Source organism: Pseudophryne corroboree, chromosome 9 (assembly GCF_028390025.1).
Source record: "Pseudophryne corroboree isolate aPseCor3 chromosome 9, aPseCor3.hap2, whole genome shotgun sequence".
NCBI lineage: Eukaryota > Metazoa > Chordata > Amphibia > Anura > Myobatrachidae > Pseudophryne > Pseudophryne corroboree.
The window spans coordinates 109,673,557-109,697,056 of NC_086452.1; the positions used below are offsets into that span (position 1 = coordinate 109,673,557).

Below are 23,500 nucleotides of genomic sequence, written 5' to 3' on the forward strand. Positions count from 1 at the left end.
TTGCGGTCGAATTCCCGAAATTGTCGAATTTCGGGTCATTTTCGACCAAAAAAAAAAAATCGCCTATGCAATTCAGTGCTTTCCGACCAAAAAACGGACTTTCAAAATTCGACTTTTTGAAATTCGACTTTTTGCAAATTCGACTTTTCTGCAATGATACAAGTGCTGCAATTCGACTAAAGCATATTCAATTCAAGTTTGGAAATTCGACAGCAGTGCTTTTAGACAGCAAATTCGTCATTTTCAATCCGCCACACTTTGGAGGGTGAAAACAAATAAAAAAAAATGTAAACATGTTTTTTTTTGTGTTTTTTTGGGGGGGAATAGCAGATCTATTTATATTAGAAGGGATTAGGTACTTTTTTTTTTTTTTTTTGGAGGCACAAATATTATTTATATATTTTTTAAAATATTATTTTTTTTTATTTTTTTTTTATGCTGGAACGGTTAAATCATAAAAAAAAATGGCGTGGGGTCCCCCCTCCAAAGCATAACCAGCCTCGGGCTCTTCGAGCTGGTCCTGGTTCTAAAAATGCGGGGAAAAAATTGACAGGGGATCCCCCGTATTTTTAAAACCAGCACCGGGCTCTGCGCCTGGTGCTGGTGCCAAAAATACGGGGGACAAAAAGAGTAGGGGTCCCCCGTATTTTTAACACCAGCATCGGGCTCCACTAGCTGGACAGATAATGCCACAGCCGGGGGTCACTTTTATGCCGTGCCCTGCGGCCGTGGCATTAAATATCCAACTAGTCACCCCTGGCCGGGGTACCCTGGGGGAGTGGGGACCCCTTCAATCAAGGGGTCCCCCCCCCCCAGCCACCCAAGGGCCAGGGGTGAAGCCCGAGGCTGTCCCCCCCCATCCAATGGGCTGCGGATGGGGGGGCTGATAGCCTTTTGTGATAATAAAAAGATATTCTTTTTTCCAGTAGTACTACAAGTCCCAGCAAGCCTCCCCCGCAAGCTGGTACTTGGAGAACCACAAGTACCAGCATGCGGGAGAAAAACGGGCCCGCTGGTACCTGTAGTACTACTGGGAAAAAAATACCCAAATAAAAACAGGACACACACACCGTCGACAGTAAAACTTTATTTCATACGTCGACACACACATACTTACCTATGTTCACACGCCGACATCGGTCCTCTTCTCCATGTAGAATCCACGGATACCTGAAAAGAAAAGATCAATATACTCACCCCAGCCATGGTCCAGAGATAAATCCACGTACTTGGCAAAAAAACAAACCGAACACCCGCTCCATGCCGGACTGAAAGGGGTCCCATGCTGACACATGGGACACCTTTCCACGAATGAGACCTGTCAGTGACAGCTGTCACAGAAAGGTCTCTAAGCCAATCAGGAAGCGCAACTTCGTTGCGCTCACCTGATTGGCTGTGCGCTGTCTGTACTGTGACAGCACATCGCAAAGCCGCTCCATTACTTTCAATGGTGGGAACTTAGCGGCTAGCGGTAAGGTCACCCGCCGGTCAGCGGCTGACCGGCGGGTGACCCCACCGCTACCCGCAAAGTTCCCACCATTGAAAGTAATGGAGCGGCTTTGCGATGTGCTGTCACAGTACAGACAGCGCACAGCCAATCAGGTGAGCGCCACGGAAGTAGCGCTTCCTGATTGGCTGAAGGGACGTCAGTGACAGGAGTCACGTGATGTCCCGGCATTCGGGAGAAAGGGGTCTGATGTGAAAACATTGGACCCCTTTCTAGTCCGGTATGGAGCGGGTTTTTGCGTGTTTTTTTTTTTAAACAAGTACGTGGATTTTACTCTCTGGACGTGGATTTATCTCTGGACGCTGGAAGGTGAGTATAATTTTTTCACAGGTACCCTCGGATCGTCGGAGACCGTGGCAGTCGGCGTGTCAACATAGGTAAGTATGTGTGTGTCGGTAGTGTGTAATAAAGTTTTACTATCAAGGTGTGTGTGTCCTGTTTTTATTTGGGTATTTTTTTCCCAGTAGTACTACAGGTACCAGCGGACCCGTTTTTCTCCCGCATGCTGGTACTTGTGGTTCTCCAAGTACCAGCTTGTGGGGGAGGCTTGCTGGGACTTGTAGTACTTCTGGAAAAAACAATATCTTTTTATTATCACAAAAGGCTATCAGCCCCCCCATCCGCAGCCCATTGGATGGGGGGGACAGCCTCGGGCTTCACCCCTGGCCCTTGGGTGGCTGGGGGGGGGGGGACCCCTTGATTGAAGGGGTCCCCACTCCCCCAGGGTACCCCGGCCAGGGGTGACTAGTTGGATATTTAATGCCACGGCCGCAGGGCACGGCATAAAAGTGACCCCCGGCTGTGGCATTATCTGTCCAGCTAGTGGAGCCCGATGCTGGTGTTAAAAATACGGGGGACCCCTACTCTTTTTGTCCCCCGTATTTTTGGCACCAGCACCAGGCGCAGAGCCCGGTGCTGGTTTTAAAAATACGGGGGATCCCTGGCCAATTTTTCCCCTGCATTTTTAGAACCAGGACCAGCTCGATGAGCCCGAGGCTGGTTATGCTTTGGAGGGGGGACCCCACGCCATTTTTTTTCTGGGTTTTTCACGTTTTTTTACCGTTTTTTAAAATCGCGGCAAAATCCGCCAAATCGGCCGATTTTCGCCCGCGACTCTGGCGAATCCGTTTTTCATTGAATATGGTGAATTCCGGAAGCCACCTTCCGGGATTCACCTGTCGAATTGAGTCGAATTAAAAAACGGCGAAAATTGCCGCGAATTCGACCGCAATTGCATATACCCCCATGTGTTTGCCAGTCAGTGTCATATAATATAAGCAGTAGAATGCATGGGGGAAGAGAGGAGACTGTGATGTAGATATAGGGGAATGGGGCAGTAGTGTGTGGCATGGATGTGGAGAAGGGAGCTGGAGGGTCTACTCGGTATATTTACTAAAGTGTGGGTTTATAGAAGTGGAAATGTTGCCCATAGCAACCAGTCAGATTCTACTTTTTCAGTAACCTTCTAGAAGATAATAGCTAGAATCCGATTGGTTGCTACGGGCAACACCTCCACTTCTATAAAGCCGCACTTTAGTAAATATACCCCTATGGGTGGTAGAAGAGGGCTAAGAATTGGGAGTGTGTTTAGGTAAACATCTGCATAAATCTCCCTCCTGAATGTAGTAAGATGGTTGCAAGTATGAATAGAAGCTATTATATTGTGGTCCTATGTGTGAGTGCGTAACTCGCAGCCTTTATTACTGCATACGGTAGTGAACAAGGTTTTATAAAACGGATGGAGATCTCTTTATGACTTACAGTATGCTTTTGGGGGTCTCCCGGTGACAGTTTGAGAACCCGTGACGCGCAAGGAATGTGTTTGACAATAATGTCCCGTTAATGCTTCAATAGCTGGCATTGCTCCTGGTGCGCGGATTACAGCTGCAGTAGCACATTGCTAAGGTTATCAGTCCGAGGAAAACCAACCAGAATTATCTGTCTCTCTATGGAATGTCACTTTCAGATTTGATGAATTGCATCTTCCGCAGTAACTAGAAGCTCACTCTGCAGATGTACATTGGCTTGGGGGTGTTTAACAAAAAAAAAAAAAAAAATTTACAATATTTCCATTCCATTGTTATGGAATAATTTCGGCAGAATGTGCTTCCTTGGCCAAGAAGTAATCTCTGGCATGATGACAATAATCAGGCTATTCCTTTCTCTGTCAGAGACAATACAGTTTTAGTCTAGTCTGTTGTTAATAAAAGCAGATCATGTGGAAATGTTCTGTGTTTCTGAACAAAGACTGGGATGAGTGACAATGTTTATAGCAAATGATGATTAAAGCAAGAAAGTATACAATCATCGTATGACGCTCTGCACATTTTATTCCCTAGTATATTACTGGCAGTGGTTTTCTGTCAATTATGGTCTCTAAATACTGACTGCTATGTATTTGGCCGTCATTGCTGCACAGTAATATAGCTGCAAGCATAAAACTACTATTCGCACTACTTAGTTACTCACCTAGGTCACACAGCCTGCCTCCAGGCATGTAATGGCAAGCCTTTGGTTATTATTATTAACATAGCGCAGCATATTCCGTTGCGCTTTACAATTAGAACAACAGTAATAGAACAAAACTGGGCAAAAACAGATAGACACAGAGGTTGCGTGGCCCTGCTCGCAAGCTTACAATCTATAGAGCTGCTTGCTTCATTCAGACCATGCAGCCTGTGACCAGTTATGTAGCTGCAAGCTCACGGCAACCTCTCTTCCCACCATCCAGCTCGTGTAGGTGGAGTGCAGGAGTGTGATTGTGAGCTTGCTGTTAGTGCAGCCATCACGCAGACCAGCAAGTCTCAACCTCCTTTCTCCGTGGTACCCCCTGGCAGCAGATATGCATTATTTGTACCCTCAATACTACAAATTGTTTAGGACCGTAATAACCCTTTTCCACCTGAGTACCGTGTCTGATCCGGGATGTTTAACCCGGCTACAACCCGTGTCGGGCCCCCCCCCGTTTCCACTGCACTTCGACACGGGTTATTCCCGTGTCGGATCTGTTTCCACCTAACTTGGGTAAGCTCTGTAAAAGCCTATTGATGTCATTACAAATGGACTTTTTACTGTCTCATCAAGATTATGTCATCAAAATGACCAAAAGGGAGGGGTGGGGCCTGCTCACAGCATTGCAGCAATGGACTCCAGTGCAGTAGCTGTGTCTAGCATGGAGTCGCAGACTGTTTGCAGTTGACTTCTTTTACTGCCTCAATGCCTGCATGTGCCCAGCGTAGGGTTTGCAAACTGCTGCAATACCTGTATGCAGCTGCTGCGGTTCCTGCATGTGCCCAGCATGTCTCCCAGAGATGACATCATCTTCCTGTGCCCCAGAAGCACCAATCAGCGTCTCAGAGCGTTACTTGTCTGAAAACACGTGTAATGACCGTTTCCACTGCACTGTTGCCCGTGTCATTACCATGTTCTACCCAGGTAGCTATCTGGGTAGGATTCCCGGGTCACTCAACCCGTGTTGACCCGTTTCCACCTACTTAAAACCTGTGTCGATGCGCGCCTGCGTGCAAAAACACGGGTAAAAAAAGCTAGTGGAAAAGGGGTATAAGCTGCAGACTAACAGGTAGAGCTCTGAAATGTAACAGAATAAATGTAAATTTCTCTTACGTCCTAGAGGATGCTGGGGACTCCAAAAGGACCATCGGGTATAGACGGGATCCGCAGGAGCTTGGGCACACTGAAAAGACTTAAACTGGGTGTGAACTGGCCCCTCCCTCTATGCCCCTCCTCCAGACCCCAGTTAGACTTTGTGTCCAGGACTGACTGGACACTCACCAGGGGAGCTCTACAGAGTTTCTCTGGAAAAGACTTTGTTAGGTTTTTTATTTTCAGGGAGACCTGCTGGCTACAGGCTCCCTGCATCGTGGGACTGAGGGGAGAGAAGCAGGACCTACTTCTTCTTAGTTTAAAGGCTCTGCTTCTCGGCTACAGGACACCATTAGCTCCAGAGGGTTCGATCACTTGGTGCGCCTAGCTGCTCGTTCCCGGAGCCATGCCGTCACCCCCCTCACAGAAGACAGAAGACAGAAGTCGGGTGAGTATGAGAAGACCAGAAGACTTCAGGACGGCAGAAGACTTCAGTAAAGGTACAGCGCAGTGGCAACGCTGCGCTCCATGCTCCCACACACATTTCCTCCAGCACTCACAGGGTGCTGGGGGGGGGCACCCTGGGCAGCATGTTACTGGGTCTTCTGGGGCCGGCAGATGTTTGTTCGGTGCATCTGCGGGACCCCCTCCGGCATTTTCAGAAGTTTGAATTTGGCGGGCTGAAGCGCGCCGGGAGGGGGCGGAGCTTAGCCACGCGGCTCACAGGCGCCATTTTCTCCACGTGTGCAGGCAGGAGACGCTGGTCCGGGACCTCCACGAGCTCCATCAGAGTAACGGGGAGCGTATCGGGAGGGGGGGGGACACAGTAGCTGGTGCATATTTGGTTAATTGGGCACCGCTGGTACATATATTTTTCCTTGGTGGGATATATGGGCGCTGGGGTGTGGGCTGGCATACTCCCTCTGTGTTTCTCTGTCCGGGTTTCCTTGTGGACCTGTCCCCTACTGAGGCATTGTATGTGTGTGTCGGTGGGTCGATACTAGGTGTCGACATGTCTGAGGCTGACTGTTATTCACCGGAGGAGGTTTTGGGAGAGACAGATGCGGGTATGGAGTTGGCTCTGTCGACGCAGCCGACACCTGACTGACTTGCACTGTTGAATACAATTAATTCTAATGTCACTTCTTTATCGAAGAGATTAGATAAATCTGAATCACAGACACAGGTGTGGAAAAAATCCATGGAGGATGCTTTATCACAGGTACAGACCCCGTCGGGGTCGATAAAGAGGCCGTTCACTCAAGTGGTAGATACGGATACCGACACGGATTCTGAATCCGATGTCGACTTCACTGAGGCTCCTTTACACCCTAGATTAGTTAAGAGTATTCAGTACATGATTGTGGCTATAAAAGATGTGTTACGCATTTCTGAGGAACCTGCAGTACAGGAAACAAGGATTTGCTTGTTTAAGGAGAAAAAACCTGAGGTACAGTTTCCCCCCTCTCATGAGATGAATGCTGTTTGTGAAAAGGCTTGGGAGTCGCCAGACAAGAGGTGGCAGATTCCCAAGAGGATTTACATGGCGTATCCTTTTCCATCAGTTGATAGGGGAAAATGGGAGGCGTCTCCTAATGTTGATAAAGCTTTATCTCGTTTGTCTAAAAAGGTGGCGCTTCCGTCTCCTGACACGGCTGCTCTGAAGGATCCGGCGGATCGCAAGCTGGAGACGTCTCTAAAGTCCATTTTCGCTAATACGGGTGCATTGCTCAGACCTGCTGTGGCGTCGGTATGGGTGAGTAGTGCTATTGCTAAATGGGCTGAGAATTTAGCTTCTGATATGGATACCCTTGATAAAGATACTGTTCTTTTAACTCTTGGTTATATCAAGGACGCTGCAGATTACCTGAAGGATGCTGCGAGGGATGTTGGTCTCTTGGGATCAAGAGCCAATGCCATGTCGATTTCGGCCAGAAGGGCGCTGTGGATGCATCAATGGAATGCTGACGCGGATTCCAAGAGAGCTATGGAAGCGTTACCCTTCAAAGGTAATGTCCTGTTTGGGGAAGGCTTGGCGGACCTGGTGTCTACCGCGACGGCGGGTAAGTCCTCGTTTCTTCCCTATGTTCCCACACAGCACAAAAAGCCACAACATCAGCAGATGCAGTCCTTTCGTCCAAATAAATACAGGCGAGGAAAGAGTTCGTCCTTTCTCACTTCAAAAGGTAGAGGAAGGGGAAAGAAGTCGCCTGCGGTGTCAGGCTCCCAGGACCAGAAGTCCACCCCTGCCGCTACCAAGTCCACCGCATGACGCTGTGGCTTCCCTGGGGGAGTCAGTCCCGGTGGGGGGCCGTCTGCAGTTCTTCAGTCGGGTCTGGGTCCAATCGGTCTTGGATCCGTGGGTTCTAGAGATTGTATCTCAGGGCTACAGGCTGGAGTTTCAGGAGACGCCCCCTCACCGGTTTTTCATGTCGATCCTGCCAGTGTCTCTTCCCGACAGGGAGGTCGTGCTGGCAGCAATACAAAAGTTGTGTCTTCAGAGGGTCATTGTTCCCGTTCCCCCGTCTCAACGGGGGGAGGGGTTCTATTCGAGCCTCTTTGTGGTGCCGAAACCGGACGGTTCGGTCAGACCAATTCTGAACCTAAAATCCCTCAATCCATACTTGAAAGTTTTCAAGTTCAAGATGGAATTTTATGGCGTCAGTGGACATAAAGGATGCCTACTTACACGTCCCAATTTATCCTCCGCATCAGGCTTTCCTAAGGTTTGCGATACAGGATTCTCATTACCAATTTCAGACGTTGCCGTTTGGGCTTTCCACGGCCCCGAGGATTTTCACCAAGGTCATGGCGGAGATGATGGTTCTCCTTCGCAGGCAAGGGGTTACAATTATCCCGTACTTGGACGATCTCCTGATAAAAGCGAGGTCCAAGGAACGTTTGCTGAGGAGTGTGAGTTTGGTACTGTTGGTGCTTCGGCAGCACGGTTGGGTGCTGAATTTGCCGAAATCATAGTTGATTCCGGCCACTCGGCTGTCGTTTCTGGGCATGATTCTGGACACGGAGTTACGAAGAGTATTTCTTCCAGAAGAAAAAGCTCTAGAACTGCAGTCAATGGTCAGGGAACTTCTGCGGCCGAAGTCTGTGTCCATCCATCAATGTACTCTGGTTCTGGGGAAAATGGTTGCGGCGTACGAAGCCATTCCGTTTGGCAGGTTTCATGCCCGGGTGTTTCAGTGGGATTTGCTGAGCAAATGGTCCGGGTCTCACCTGCACATGCACCGGAAGATAAGTCTATCTCCCAGAGCCAGAATTTCTCTCCTGTGGTGGATGCAAAGTTCTCACCTCCTGGAAGGTCGCCGGTTCGGTATCCTGGACTGGGTGCTTCTGACAACAGATGCAAGTCTCCAGGGCTGGCGCGCAGTCACCCAAGGAAGGAAGTTCCAGGGGAAATGGTCGCTCCAGGAAGCTTGTCTTCACATCAATGTTCTCGAGTTAAGGGCCATTTACAACGGCCTGCAACAAGCAAGAAGCCTTCTTCAGGGTCGACCTGTCCTGGTACAGTCAGACAACATCACAGCGGTAGCACATATAAACCGTCAAGGCGGAACAAGGAGCAGAGCGGCAATGGCGGAGGCCACAAGAATCCTTCGCTGGGCGGAACAACACGTGAGTGCTCTGTCAGCAGTCTTCCTACCGGGAGTGGACAACTGGGAAGCAGATTTCCTCAGCAGACACGATCTCCATCCGGGAGAGTGGGCTCTTCACCAAGAGGTATTTGCAGAGGTGATAAAGCGTTGGGGAATTCCGTTAATCGACATGATGGCGTCTCGTCTCAACAAGAAGCTTCCGAGGTATTGTTCCAGGTCCAGAGACCCCCAGGCAAGTGCAGTGGACGCCCTGGTGTCTCCGTGGGTGTTCAGGTCGGTGTATGTGTTCCCTCCGCTTTCTCTCATTCCAAAGGTACTGGGGATCATTCGACGAGCAAGGGTTCAGGCGATTCTCGTCGTTCCAGATTGGCCAAGAAGGGCCTGGTACCCGGATCTTCAGGAGTTACTGGTGGAAGATCCTTGGCCACTTCCTCTAAGAGAGGACCTGTTGTTGCTGGGTCCATGCGTGTTTCCAGACTTACCGCGGCTGCGTTTGACGGCATGGAAGTTGAGCGCCAGATCTTAGCTCGTAAGGGTATTCCTGGGGAAGTCATTCCCACTCTCATTAAGGCTAGGAAGGAGGTTACGGCAAAACATTATCACCGTATTTGGAGAAAGTATGTTTCCTGGTGTGAGACCAAAATGGCTCCTGCGGAAGAGTTTCACTTGGGTCGCTTTCTCCATTTTTTGCAGGCAGGTGTAGATGCGGGCCTAAAATTAGGCTCCATCAAGGTACAGATCTCGGCTTTGTCTATTTTCTTTCAAAAGGAATTAGCTGTCCTCCCAGAGGTTCAGACTTTTGTGAAAGGAGTAATGCATATCAATCCTCCGTTTGTGCCTCCTGTGGCTCCATGGGATCTTGACGTGGTCTTACAGTTTCTCATGTCTTCCTGGTTTGAGCCTTTGCGTAAGGTTGAGTTGAAGTTTCTCACTTGGAAGGTAGTCATGCTGTTGGCGCTGGCGTCTGCCAGGAGGGTGTCAGAATTGGCGGCTTTATCTCATAAGAGCCCGTATTTGATTTTTCATTCTGATAGGGCAGAATTGCGGACTCGTCAACAATTTTTGCCCAAGGTGGTGTCTTCGTTTTACATTAACCAACCTATTGTGGTGCCGGTGGCTACGGAGGCTGGGGCGGTTCCAAAGTCTCTGGATGTGGTGAGAGCTTTGAGGATCTACGTCGCCAGAACAGCTGTTGCCAGGAAAACTGAGGCGCTGTTTGTCCTGTATGCTTCTAACAAGATTGGTCATCCTGCTTCAAAACAGACCATTGCACGCTGGATTTGTAGTACGATCCAGCAGACTCATTCTTCGGCCGGGCTACCCGTGCCGAAGTCAGTAAAAGCTCATTCTACCAGAAAGGTGGGCTCGTCTTGGGCAGCTGCCTGAGGCGTATCGGCTTTACAGCTTTGCCGTGCAGCCACCTGGTCAGGGGCAAACACTTTTGCCAAGTTCTATAAGTTTGATACCCTAGCTGATGAGGACCTTACGTTTGCTCAGTCGGTGCTGCAGAGTCGTCCGCACTCTCCCGCCCGGTCTGGAGCTTTGGTATTGACCCTATGGTCCTTTTGGAGTCCCCAGCATCCTCTAGGACGTAAGAGAAAATAGGATTTTGGTACTTACCGATCAATCCTTTTATCCTAGTCCGTAGAGGATGCTGGGAGCCCATCCCAGTGCGGACTGTTACTGGCAATGTTTTCGTGTTGGTTAACTTGGTTTGTACACGGGTAGTGTATTTCTGTTTTTCAGCTTGTTGCTGTTATTTCATACGGTTATCTGGTTTACTATTACTCCGGTAATACAGTATGTTTGTGGTGTGGGCTGGTATGTTTGTAGCCCTTAGTTTACACAAAAATCCTTTCCTCAAAATGTCCGTCTCTCCTGGGCACAGTTCCTATAACTGACGTCTGGAGGAGGGGCATAGAGGGAGGAGCCAGTTCGAACCCAGTTTAAGTCTTTTCAGTGTGCCCAAGCTCCTGCGGATCCCGTCTATACCCCATGGTCCTTTTGGAGTCCCCAGCATCCTCTACGGACTAGCAAAAAAGGATTTATCGGTAAGTACCAAAATACTATTTTTAATATAAAGCATCAGACAGAGCTTAGGCAGACCACTGGCCTGCGCTGCTGCAGAATGCTGTGACTTTGTTGACATCGGGGTTTAAACACACCTGAACCACAGTGCGACCCATGATGTGATGTAATGATATTGGGCCTAATTTAGATGTGGATGGAGTGGCTGTCACTTCGTTGGAAGCAGCAGTGATAGTGCTGTATGGTGATGCAGCAGGAGGAGGCTATTACATGCAGACGCCGCAGATGTGATCCGACCAACGTCCTAGGATGTAGACATCGGATCACTGGACTCACTACCGGGCGGCTTGAAGCACCCATGTTGCCACGCTAGCCACCCATCGCAGGGGCCAGGAAATCTCCGTCCTACGACAGAGGTCCTTGGCCTCTTCCCTTTCTCTAAATGGTGGCAATACGCCTCCGTTTTCACAAACGGGGGCCGCTGCCTTCTCTTATACGGAAGCATGCAGTCAGTCACTGACAGTCTGCTGCCATCCTGATACCTTCATCACAGGACCTGTTTGTGCATCCCATAACAGTAGCTACGGGAACCGAATAACCCCCACTGTGCAGCGCCGTAGACACTAGACGATCCGCCATGCGGAGACATTATCTATCGTTACATGCTCCTTATAACAACGCAGTGTCGTCCGTGGAATTATCCCATCTGATGTGCAGCACATCAGATGGGACAGTGCAACCACCCAATTCATCGTTTGAAGGTACACACTACACAGTGGTCGTCCAATATATCATATAGTGTGTACACAGCTTTAGTCTCCATGAGTGCTCTGCAACAGACAGGAGCAGGCTTCTGTCAAATTCACATCTCATCCCGCTTTCCACCAAACCCGCACTGTTGGGATTAAAAGAAAAAAAAATACATTAAAAAATCATACCCCCTCCAGGGGGTAAATTTACTAAGATGGGAGTTCTATTTAAGATGGGATGTTGCCCATAGCAACCAATCAGATTCCAGGTATTATCTTCTAGAAGGTGCTAGATAAATGTGAAGTAGAATCTGATTGGTTGCTATGGGCAGCATCCTATCTTAAATAGAACTGCCATCTTAGTAAATTTACCCCCAGGTTGAGAACAGCTGAGATAACCACAGTAGGCAGCCTGTAACTGTCCTGCTATTGTTAAGGTGTATGTGCATGCTCTGCCTGCCATGGCCGTACCGGACTGGTAGTTCCCTAGTAATTGGATACCTGTAGGAGTTTAAAAACTCTACATATATTTATTATTATTTATAGAGTATTTAACTACAGTTTAGTTCTGTCTATTAAATAAAATCTGTATTTTTTACATATTTGACTGAAATGCAGAAAGTGTATAGGAGAAATATAGTAGTCCAACCCATATAAACCATTTTGGTAAATAGACCACATTCCTCTGACGGGGACCTTGTGTTTCTAGAAGTCGAATGTTGGAGCTCTGGCACAATCTCTGGATTTCCCAATGCTTTCTGTAGTATTGGGTGCTACTGTCTGGCGCTCACAGGACAATAGCTGCTAAGGGGTATAAATATTAGAATCTCATTTATAAATGAGGGTGCCCCCATGTTTACTGAAGCGAGGATGATGAAGATACTTCCCCCATCCCTGGACTTCATCATGACTGCTACAGTGCATTATGTACATCTGCAATAACATAGCACTGCCTCACAGACTGATACAGGAAGTGTGGATGGAGACTTGCACTTTGCTTCTGTTATTATATACCTGTGGTCCGTGTGTGCATCCAGAACTGCAGCTGTGTAGCCCAGGCACCTATGTAGAGCCATCTAACTTGCATACAGGTGTTTCCAGTTTAATAACTCTCCCCAGTACATAACTACGTTTTGTATTAAGCTGTGGTTAAACCTTATTTACATTGAATGGCTTTTGTTTCCTTTTCAAACTACGTCACCCAAATCTTAATGCTCATTGTAAATTATATAGATCTACTTCTAAGTCCTGCTCTGTTGATGCCGTCATTCAGTGTCTTGCAGTGATGACACCTAATAAGCTTGGAACAGCTGTGTGCAAGTTGGATGCATGAATGTCTCTACATATTGTGCTGTATCTGTATCATAAGTACTTGTAATTACTGTGTTTCATGTGTATGACCTAGGACATTTCATCAAGTAATGTATCTACTGCAGACTTCCTGGTGTATGCGCCATTACAACACTTACACCTTGTTGCCATCACAAATAGTGTAAAATGGGGATTACAGTATAAGGTCTAAAATATCTTGCAGCTGTGATTTTCTTCTGAAGGGGATTAGAACAATGTCTGAAACTTCATTATGGTTTATAGACTCCAGTATTTTATGTGATTGCAAAAGGAGTTAGTAACCTTATTTAAGATCTGATAAATACCGGTGTTATGAAAAGCAAATGAATGCCAGAAAGAAGTGCTGTATACCCCTGCTGCGCTTTCGCCCGCTGCTGCCCTGCTGCGCTTTCGCCCGCTGCTGCCCTACAATGTGAAATTCTCTCCAGAAGGGTATTTAATATAGATGTTAAATAAGGACATAGCAGACCACTGTATTTTTATAGTTGACTGAAGCAAACCCATCTGTTCCAGGAACGGAAGTGTTGTTAAAGGCCCAGGAAATGACAATGCAGAGATTGTAGTGCCTTGCATCTGTAATGAAGGGTTACCTGGGTACCACCGGGTTGTAGGGCGATTTATAAAATGAACTAATTACTGCACTCAGATTATCCTGTGAGTGTATGTGATTGTGGGCACCAGTTGCTTTAGCTTCCAGTTACTGAGAAGTAGACTTTGAGGTAAATAAGTGTTTATCAAACATGTTTCTGTTTTTGTGCTGTAAAACAATTCTACTCCATTTCAGAAGATAAGAAAATGGGCATGTCGGCAATTCTAGCTGTTTATACGCATTTATTTTTCTTTTTTAGTTCAAGTCCACATCTACTAAAAACGTGTCTGTAGTGGGCTGGATGGTAATGATGGCCGATGACCCAGAGCACCCAGACCTCTTTCTACTTACAGACTCTGAGAAGGGTAAGTGGCATCCCTGCTGGCCAGACGTACAGTACACCGGCAGTAGGTCTGCATACAGATGGAGCGCTGCTCATCTATCCCTTTAATAGGATTAACTGAGCCAGGGCAGTCGGACTTAATCTCCGGCTGTAGTGACTTAATCCTCTGCTGTATTGTTCTCTTTATTGTATTGCAGCTGAGAACAATAGATGAAAGGCTTATGCTAATAAACCTTGGTGCACCTAGGCGCAGCAGAGAAGGCTAGATGAGCGAAGCTCCATCTGTAGATGGTCAGCAGGTCTCCCAACATCTTGAAATGGCTGCAGCATGCTGACGTACTCCTGATTACTCCATGCAGCTAGCCCTGATAGACCGCAGTGCTTCTGTGGCTGCAGGCTTATCAGTGTGACACAGCAACTTGTCCTCTGCTCCTGGCCTGTATACTGTACCTACTCCACCTTTTGTGCTCACAGTCGGACCCCGGCCTTACACTGCAGTAACAGATGACTACACATTTTAGCCACTTTACAGTTGTTGGTGGTTTTTTTTTTTTTTTTGGGGGGGGGGGGGGCTTTTTATCCAAAGAAAGGACATTTGGAGAGAGAGGAGCAAAGCACATTATATTTCAATCAAATTATTCTTGCTCCTTGAGTTCGCCGTACAAAAGCATACAGTACACCTGTCTGGTATAGCCGTAACTACGCGTGGGCCAACAGTGCGTTGCCCACAGCGCATCTGCACTGTAGGCGCATCCGCTGACTCACACACATGTCGCACAGGGCCGCGCCGCACAAGTGAAACCAGCGTGCAGCAGACAAGCTGCAGCGTCCGGCAACCTTGTCCGCATGTGATAGATTGGCTGCCGGGCGCTGTAGCTTGTTGTCTCCATGCTGTGGTCTCCCCCGCTGGCGCTGTTACAGGATTGAGTAGCTGCTCCCCCCGCGCCGTCACTATTGTCTCACGGCACCGGCATCTAGGAGCAGAGAGGTGACTCCCCTCATGCTGTGAGCTCCCAGGAAGAGTGGCGGCTCCCCCTATGGCAGGAAAGCCTCTCCCTTCCTTTCTCTCTCTCTCTCTCTCTCTCTCTCTCTCTCTCTCTCTCTCTCTCTCTCTCTCTCTCTCTCTCTCTCCCCCCCCCCCCCACTCTCTCTCTCTCTCCTTCTCTCCCTATGCCTTATGTTTAAAAAAAAAAAGGGGGACTGCCTGTCTAATGTGTAAATATGGGGGACTCTGCCTGTCTAATGTGGAAAAATGGGGGATTCTGCCTGTCTAATGTGGAAAAATGGGGGACTCTGCCTGTCTAATGTGGAAAAATGGGGGATTCTGCCTGTCTAATGTGGAGAAAAGGGGGACTGTCTGCCTAGTATGTAAAAATGGAGGACTCTGCCTGTCTAATGTGGGAAAAAAGGGGGATTTGCCTGTCTAATGTGTTAATATGGGGGACTCTGCCTGTCTAATGTGGAAAAATGAGGGACTCTGCCTGTCTAATGTAGAAAAAAGGGGGACTGCCTGCCTAATACAGAGGTTCTCAAACTCGGTCCTCGGGGGCCCACACAGTGCATGTTTTGCAGGTCTCCTCACAGAATCGCAAGTGAAATAATTAGCTCCACCTGTGGACCTTTTAAAATGTGTCAGTGAGTAATTAATACACCTGTGCACCTGCTGAGTTACCTGCAAAACATGCACTGTGTGGGCTCCCGAGGACCGAGTTTGAGAACCTCTGGCCTAATATGTAAAAATGGGGGACTCTGCCTGTCTAATGTGGAAAAAAAGGGGACTGCCTGCCTAATGTGTAAAAATGGGGACCGCCTGTCTAATGTTTAAAAAAAGAGGACTCTACCTGCCTAATGTGTAAAATAGGGGGACTCTGCCTGTGTAATGTGTAAAAAGAGGGACTCTGTCTGTCTAATGTGTAAAAAAGAGGGACACTGCTGTCTAATGTGTAAAAAAGGAGGGACTCTGCCTGTCTAACATGTAAAAAAGGGGGACTCTGCCTGCCTTCAGTGCGCACTAGCACGATTTTGTATAAAGGGGGGGGTAGGGGGGTGCTGATGCTGTGTGCACTAAAATGTCTAGTCACGGCACTGCTGTCTGGCTCTGGGTATAACCTGTGTAGCCCGTCTCTGCCTTTGTACTCAGAGCACCGAGCGAAGGTCTGATAAGGTACTGTAGGCATCTCATGGTTGAGGCAAATACAGTTAATACAAATGAACATTAATCATAAAATGCTCCAGCCATGCCAAACCTCTTGCCTCACTGTGTGTTCTTGGATAGCTTTCTGAACCGCCCTGATTCCAAATAGGGAGGCTGCAGGCAGAGCATTTACATTAATATCTAATACTTTGAGATTTATAAGAACTTGACAGCCCGTGATCACCTTGTTCCAGATACATGATTTGTAATGCAATCAAACACTGATGTTTCAAACGTGATTGAATGGGTGTACAATGTAGAGTAGGCCCTGACATATGAGCTAACGTCATTTATAGCTTCATTAATATCATATCATGGCCTGGCGGAACCTTTACTAATGGAAGCTATTACACTTCTCATTTATATGCATTAAAAATTATTTGAATGTCAATGACTGTGCCTTCAGTCATATAAAATATTCATAGATCCATTTGTCTGAGGATTTGGGATCCACTGCAAGCTGTCAGTATTCTTTGTGATTTTTATCAGTGGTATTCTTATTAACACACAAAGAGATAATAATAATATGTTGTGTTGTGTTGTTTCTTCCATCCCTTAGGAAACTCTTATAAATTCCAAGCTGGGAATCGGGCGAATGCCTTGCTGTGGTTCAAACATCTTAGTGCGGCCTGCCAAAGCAACAGGCAACAGGTGAGGGGCGTTCTATCCCCAGTTGTGTTACTGACCGTTAGGCTGAATAAGGTTGTGTACAGCTGCTTGTGATTTGTTTTATCTTAAACCAGAAAAAAGAAAAAGGGTTTTCCCACGCACCCTAAGGGCTATTGGTAACAATACTTGTACACTATGTGGTATTAGAAAATTTAGAGATCTTGGTTACATATATTTTGCAAAAAATATGATAAGCCTCCAGGTCACTTTAAGGCGTCTCTATTACTGGAGGTCCCTAATACTAATGCCCTTATTTATCAATGAGTGATAAATTTCACTGTGAGTGATAAATTGCACCAGCCAATCAGCTCCTAACTTCTATGTCACAGGCTGTGTTTGAAAAATTACAGTTAAGAGCTGATTGGCTGGTGCAATTTATCACTCACAGTGAAATTTATCACTCATTGATAAATAAGGGCATCAGTATAAGTCCAGGGTGCGGACACCACAAATATGAATCAGGCCCAACCACCCTGCGTTCCAACCCCAGTTGTGTTACTGACCGTTAGGCTGAATAAGGTTGTGCATGGCTGCTTGCGATTGTTTTATCTTCTCAGAACAGCACTTTATTACTGTATTTGTAAATTGTGATTTTTTTTTTCAGATTGATTATGTAAAGATTTATGTAACTACATGTATAAGATACACCAATACATGGACATGCTTGGTAGCTTTGATTTGCAAATTGATGTATGCAGTAATCATGTTAGCAGCATCTTCTAATCAAAGCTAACCTATTAATGCACTGTACTACTACTGAAATGACATGAGTCGGGAACATCATAATGCAGAATATTACACAACAGAGATGAATTTCTGACATGGGAGCTAAACTCATCGTAAAAAGGACTTTAGATGATAAGGTTCCAGTGCATCATTCTCAGTCTGGACTCACAGAGGTGGTGCAGAGACTCTGCAGTAATATGGGAGCTGTGTAGTCCTGGCTGCCCTGAAAGATTTACAGGAACAATTGGATTTATAACAGTGCAGCAATGACCGAGTTCATCAGCCTGTAGATAAACAGAAGATTCTTACACCGATATGATGCAGCACACCTACTTTGGCACTTCTCCTGAGCAAATGTACTGCTGTGTGATTGGTCGCGCTATACATATAATGTACAAACATAGTGTAGTAATGTACTTTGTATCTCAATAAGTGTTATCACCATTTGTGTCTTCCACACAGTGCGAGATGCCTCGCGTGAGTGAGCTGCCAAGTTCAATGCAACTCTGCTAATGTTGGGCATCTTTTTTTGCTGAAAATGTGTTGCATTTCTATGTGACTAGGCTACACCGGGAGACTCTGCTGATTAATTATGACACTTGTATATTGTGTGTGACTGAGTCTGTATATGGAGCAGAACTTGTATTGGAAAAAGCTGTGGCTGCTACATTGTAGCACTTCCTGTACAGGTTTGGAGACTCAGACGCACACAATATACAAGTGTCATATATCACATTCATTCGCGCACTCCTTGTGCGTCCTAGTCGCATTGCGTTGCAATTAAGATGCATTTTCAACAAAAAGACATCAGCCAGAACAATTGACTTAGTAACTATACCCCAAAGAGCAGGTTGGGGATGAAATTAATGGGTTTGGTGTCCATAAGTAGCAAATCATCAGCAAATAAGGAGTCTTTGTATTCCCTTTCGGCACCTTTGCTCATGAGATGTTAGGTTTCATTAAATAGCTTTGGCCAGCGGCTCAAATGCAAAGCTTAGGAGAGGCCGTGAACGCTTCCTGGTAGCAGCATCAATACCAGACGTGTTTCTCATGGTGTTATCATTATGTTGGGGGACCTGCAGTGAGTGTAGTATCCATACATCGCTTTAAAGCTAATAAACAGAAGTCTTTCCCATGTCAAGTGCCAGTGGACACACGGGGGACTGATGCATTGGCATGAGGATTTAGGGGAGTTGTGCGCAAGGCCTTACCCCAGACCTGACATGCTGGTATGCTTCCCGACACATTGTGTACATTTGTTGCAGGGTTGTTGTGTAGTGTTTCCCATTTTGTGGTTGGACTCAATAGATGAATGACTTTCATACACAGTATATGTATGTTACGCTCTTTCAGGGGCTATTTATTAAGAAGCGTTTATCATATCCAGATTCCCAGCAATGTAGCCTGATCGTGGCCAGTCACATGATACTGTGTCTTAAATTGTGTTTTGTTTCCTCAAATAGGTACCTGCCAACCTGATGACCTTTGAGTGACAGACCCAGTGTTTTATTAGAGACATGTGGCGACTAAGTGTGTGACAGACCTTCAGGGGCTTGTTGAATGGCTCCTACACATGTTTGCAAGACTCCTCTCTCCCTTCTGTGGGCAACAGCACCTTAAAGCAATGAACAAAACCGATTTTTTTTAGCACTGACAGTGAAGAGGAGAAGGACTGCGCCTCTGTGCATTGCCACATCCGTCATCACTCCCGCAGTGGACAACGCGCACCCCTACAAGTGTGGACCGGAGCAGCCATGGACCTCACATTGAGATAGCCTATGTACATATATTTACAGTTTCTTGGTTTTTTTTCCTTAATTGTTCACTGAACCAATCTGTGCAAACCACTGCCTTAAAGACAAACTAAAAAAAAGTTGTGAGTGTTGAAATGTAACACCAAATAGTGTGTGTGCGTGTGTCTGAGCGGCGTCCGATGACTGTATCTGTGACTGGTTTTTTTGTTTAGCTTTTTTTAATTGTCAAACTCACTGTTTATGGGAAAAGAAGTGTTGGACCTTTAGGGATTGTTTTTTATAGTAGGTATATATAGACACACAAGTTGGGTTTTCTGTAGGAAAATCAACATTAGAAAGCAGTAAAGAAACCTGTAGAAAGGACAGGGTTACGGTATGGTTACGCTGCCGTAGGCTAGGCTTGGGCAAGGTTTAGGTGGTGTCTGTGAAGGGGACCTAGGTCACAGTCTGTTGCTCTGGGCAGGAAAACGTTACAGGTGTATTATATACAGGCTACTATCCTGCTACCGTTATTAATAATGAATTCATTTACAGGGAGCGTCTGCAATGTCCCACAAGCCAGCAGTATTACTCAGTTTTTAATAGTTTTATTCCTCCTTTAGTTTTAATACTTTTGTTTTTTAATGTTCCTTAGTGTGGTGTCCAGCCCAGTGGACGTTTCCCTTGGTAATCACATTATGCGGTCTATGTAGAGTCTGTTATACGTCCACTGTTGAGGAGTGTTTGCTTCAGTCTCTTAGTTCGGTTTAGCCTGGTATAATCCAGGGTGTGTGAGCGTACAACAGCCGCTGGGGCGGCATTCATACAACAGATCGCTTTGCTTATGGGGAGTACTTTAAGCTCTCCGTTTTATCGAAGGACCTGTCATCTTAACGGGTTTGTATCATTGAATCAGCCGCACTCCTTGAAGATACCAACAACTTTTGTTTTTAGTTGTTTATACATATATTGTTTAGAGAACCTGTGTTTATTTTATTTATTTGTTTTTTGTTTTTTTTAGTACATTTATGTTTACATTGAAATACTGTTTTACAATAGAGCATAATTTAAATTTCACAAGCTTGTGATACCAATTCGTACAATACATCTGTCGCTTCCCATTCTTTACACCATCACATGTATTTTCAAGGTGCTTAGGTTGCCTTTAAGTATTACAAGTGTGAAATTTATAGTGTACAACTGCCTTAAAATCACTGTATACTCATCTCTATATGCAGGTAATTCTCTCTTACGGTAACAGAACATTAAATGTGTTTACAAGCCATAAGCTGTCCCATACGTACATTAAAATATGTAGAATAGTGGTTTCAATGTGTGGGACTTGTGCTGGTATATGTGTAACAAGCTATGCGGAATCCTACCCACCTTAAATCCTGAGCCATGTACCGTATATATACTTTTGTCATTCTTTTCATATTTCACAGAATTTACTAAGAGAACACAGATTTTTTTTTTCTTTGTACATTTGTTAATAGTTGTATATATTTTGCTGGTTCATCACAGTTTTTTGAGAAGTGACTGAAGCAAACACTACCTTTTTTTACTTTGCACATTTTGTTTATTTCCAAGATTTATTTTTTATTCACAAGCTACTAAACACACTGTGCAGGTTACTGGTACAATGTGGGTTTCAGAGCAAGTGTCCTATTTAAGACTGTGTACGTGGTTTGGAGTGATTTCTGTACCAGCTAATGTCAGCTATGCTATGTTGATATGTACGTCATATGAAAGCAGGTCATTGTTGTGTTGTCTTTAAACCTCTGATGCTGATAAAGGGGCACCAATTTATTTTCAGTTCATATTATACAAGCACAATAAGATGATTTGCAAATCAGTTATGTGGTAGAAATACATCAATTGTAAGTGCTGTTTTATCAAAATGAATGCAAAATAATTTCTGCAGATGCCCAATCCTGTATTCCCAGTGACTCCCATGCTGTGCCTAACAGTCTTGAGCAACAGCTTCCCCTCTCCATCAGGCAATTTTTATGTTACCCTAGTTGTCTAATAGGGGTATGCAATTAGCTCAGTTTGTTTTTGATTTTTTGTTGTTTTTTTTTTGTTTTTTTGCCTAGGTGAAAAAAACTGAGCTTTTCGCTATTTTTAAGGCGAATGGGGATTTGTCCTGTGCAATAGCGTAGACCAAACATTCGGCAGGATCAAAAAACATGTGGATCGGCGGATCTATGTGTTTTCGCACCGGTGAAAATGCGGCCTGTTTTAACCAATTTTGAGGCATTTTGGTGAAAACAGACCGCATTTTCACCAATGCCTTTTCACTTAAAACAAAAAGGTGAAAAGGCATTGGCAAAAATGCCTTAAAAACAGGCGAAAACGGCCCGCAATTGAATACCGATGGAGTCGAATTCAACAGCTCCGAAATGATCAGAGCTAATTGCATACCCCTCTAAGTCCTTAGCGCACAAGTTTCTTTTTCATTCAGGGGCCATTGCAACTCGATGTCAGAATCAGGGAGAGCAGATAAGCATGATTCTGTGGTTTCATTTCTCTTGCCTAATTCCACCCAAAAATTAAATTTTTAGCTTGTGGTGGAATTATCATTTAAGGGAGTTTGCAAAGAAACTAATTGGTTTTTACAGACCCCATTCCCAGCCCTGACCAATTTTTACAAGGCTGGGAGCCAGCTTTCAGCACTCAGACCTGTTCTGACTAGTTTTCTCTCAGGAACAACGTTAACCAATCATCCTCCAGGATGTCAAAGCTCTGTATTTCAGCCATAAGGGATTTACAAATCTCCTTGTTGTCATTAAGAAGATATGAATATAAAAAAAATCAGATCAAGGCAGCACAATCTGTGAATACTCATGTGACTGAGAAAATAGAATATTGTGTGGGGCTGTTAAATGTGCAACTTTGCTGGAAAAGGAACAGTAGGGACCTAATACTAAAACATTCATTTGGCAGGAGCAGGCAGTGACCATGCTACAAAGCATTGAGCTTGCTCCATCTGGTTGACAGGAGAAAACCTGGTAAACACCAGTGCCTTAACCAGTATTTTATATGTAGTGACTGTCATTCAATGACTGGTTTGAATTTTTTTGCAGTAACATAATGGCTTATAAATAATAAAATGCCTAATGATGACATTCATGCAATGATAGCCAGACTGTAGAACAACCATTGCAGTTTTAGGTAACGGAAGTCCCAATTTTGCAGTTAAATGTTTCCTGTCTCAGGGAAACTGCAAATATGGACAAGAGGTGCACAACTAAATGTGATTGCACACTGGTAGACATCGGTATAAACTAGAGATGTACGGGTTCGGTTTTACTCGGATTTACTCGGGGCTCGAAACGGCATCTTATTGGATCACGGATGTCACGCGTTTTGGATAGTCAATAAGCAAAACCCGAAATACCCGAGTAAATCAGAGTAAAACCGAACCTGCTAATCTCTAGTATAAACTCATTGCTGCATTATTCAGGCTTATCGCCCGTTAAGGTGTTAGTGTCCCCTCACAGTTGTTTGACAAGAGGATTCTGCATTATGACCTCTCGCAGTGATGTGCAAGTCCTCATCTTAACATTTTGTTTCAATAATTGTGTGTGAGCACTTTTTAAGAATGTGTGTGTTTAAAATACACTGTCCTGAGATCCTTGTTTCCTACTGAAAATAATAAAAAAACTTCATACTGCTCCTTTTTGTGTCTATTTACTTTTACTGTTTTTAGATACATGTCAGTTCAGGAAGGTACTCTTGTGTGACCCTGCTGTTCCGCATGTGTGTAGTGGGCTGCACTGCTCCGTATAGGCAAATCTTATTACACTCAGCCACTAACCCTTTAGTAGCCAAGTCTGATGTCGATCAAAGCTTTTACTCAAGGCGGTTCTCCTGAGAGAATAGCTGGTGATTTCATTGTTTGTCAGTTTGCCTTTATCTGAATAACGCTGTCCTCCATTGAGCTTCATCTGTGAGCAGGCACCAGCAAGCTGGAGCATTGTGGGTACAATGTGCGAAGTCAAGCGCCACTACCTTAACCCCAACGAATGATGTGAGCTTTATAAGCCCAGGAAAGATCAAATTTTAGCAAGGAGCAGAACATCCACAAGGTAATGGTTTTCTGTGTGTGTATGCAAATAAACTGGAGTTTGGTATTAGAACCTCACAGAGGGGAGTTGGTGGAATAGATGAAAGTGGCTTTGGCTGAGTGTTGTGTTAAAAGAATGATTGTGTCAATCAGGGGCTAAAGGTTGCTTATAAGCCAGTGATTCGCAAACCTTTTTGAATCACGACACCCTAGAGTATTAGCATTTTATTCACAGCACCCCTAGGCCAAAAGTTTCTTATTGAGAAATTTAGAAAGAAATATTCAATTAATTAACCACTTAACTGGCATGGTCAGATTTCATGCGACTG

General features: G+C 45.5%; 1 protein-coding gene across 13 annotated transcripts in view; it reads left to right on the plus strand.

The window, feature by feature from the left end:
* The window catches only part of RALGPS2 (Ral GEF with PH domain and SH3 binding motif 2), a 359,193-nt gene extending 336,413 nt beyond the window's left edge, over positions 1-22,780 (plus strand). For all 13 annotated transcript variants that reach the window (XM_063939732.1, XM_063939731.1, XM_063939736.1 and 10 more), the window contains 3 exons: positions 13,697-13,802; positions 16,534-16,625; positions 18,833-22,780. In XM_063939732.1, the coding sequence (XP_063795802.1) occupies positions 13,697-13,802; positions 16,534-16,625; positions 18,833-18,862 (228 nt within the window). In that variant the 3' untranslated portion in view covers positions 18,863-22,780. The remainder of the gene's footprint in view (positions 1-13,696; positions 13,803-16,533; positions 16,626-18,832) is intronic.
* The last annotated feature ends 720 nt before the right edge of the window (positions 22,781-23,500 follow it).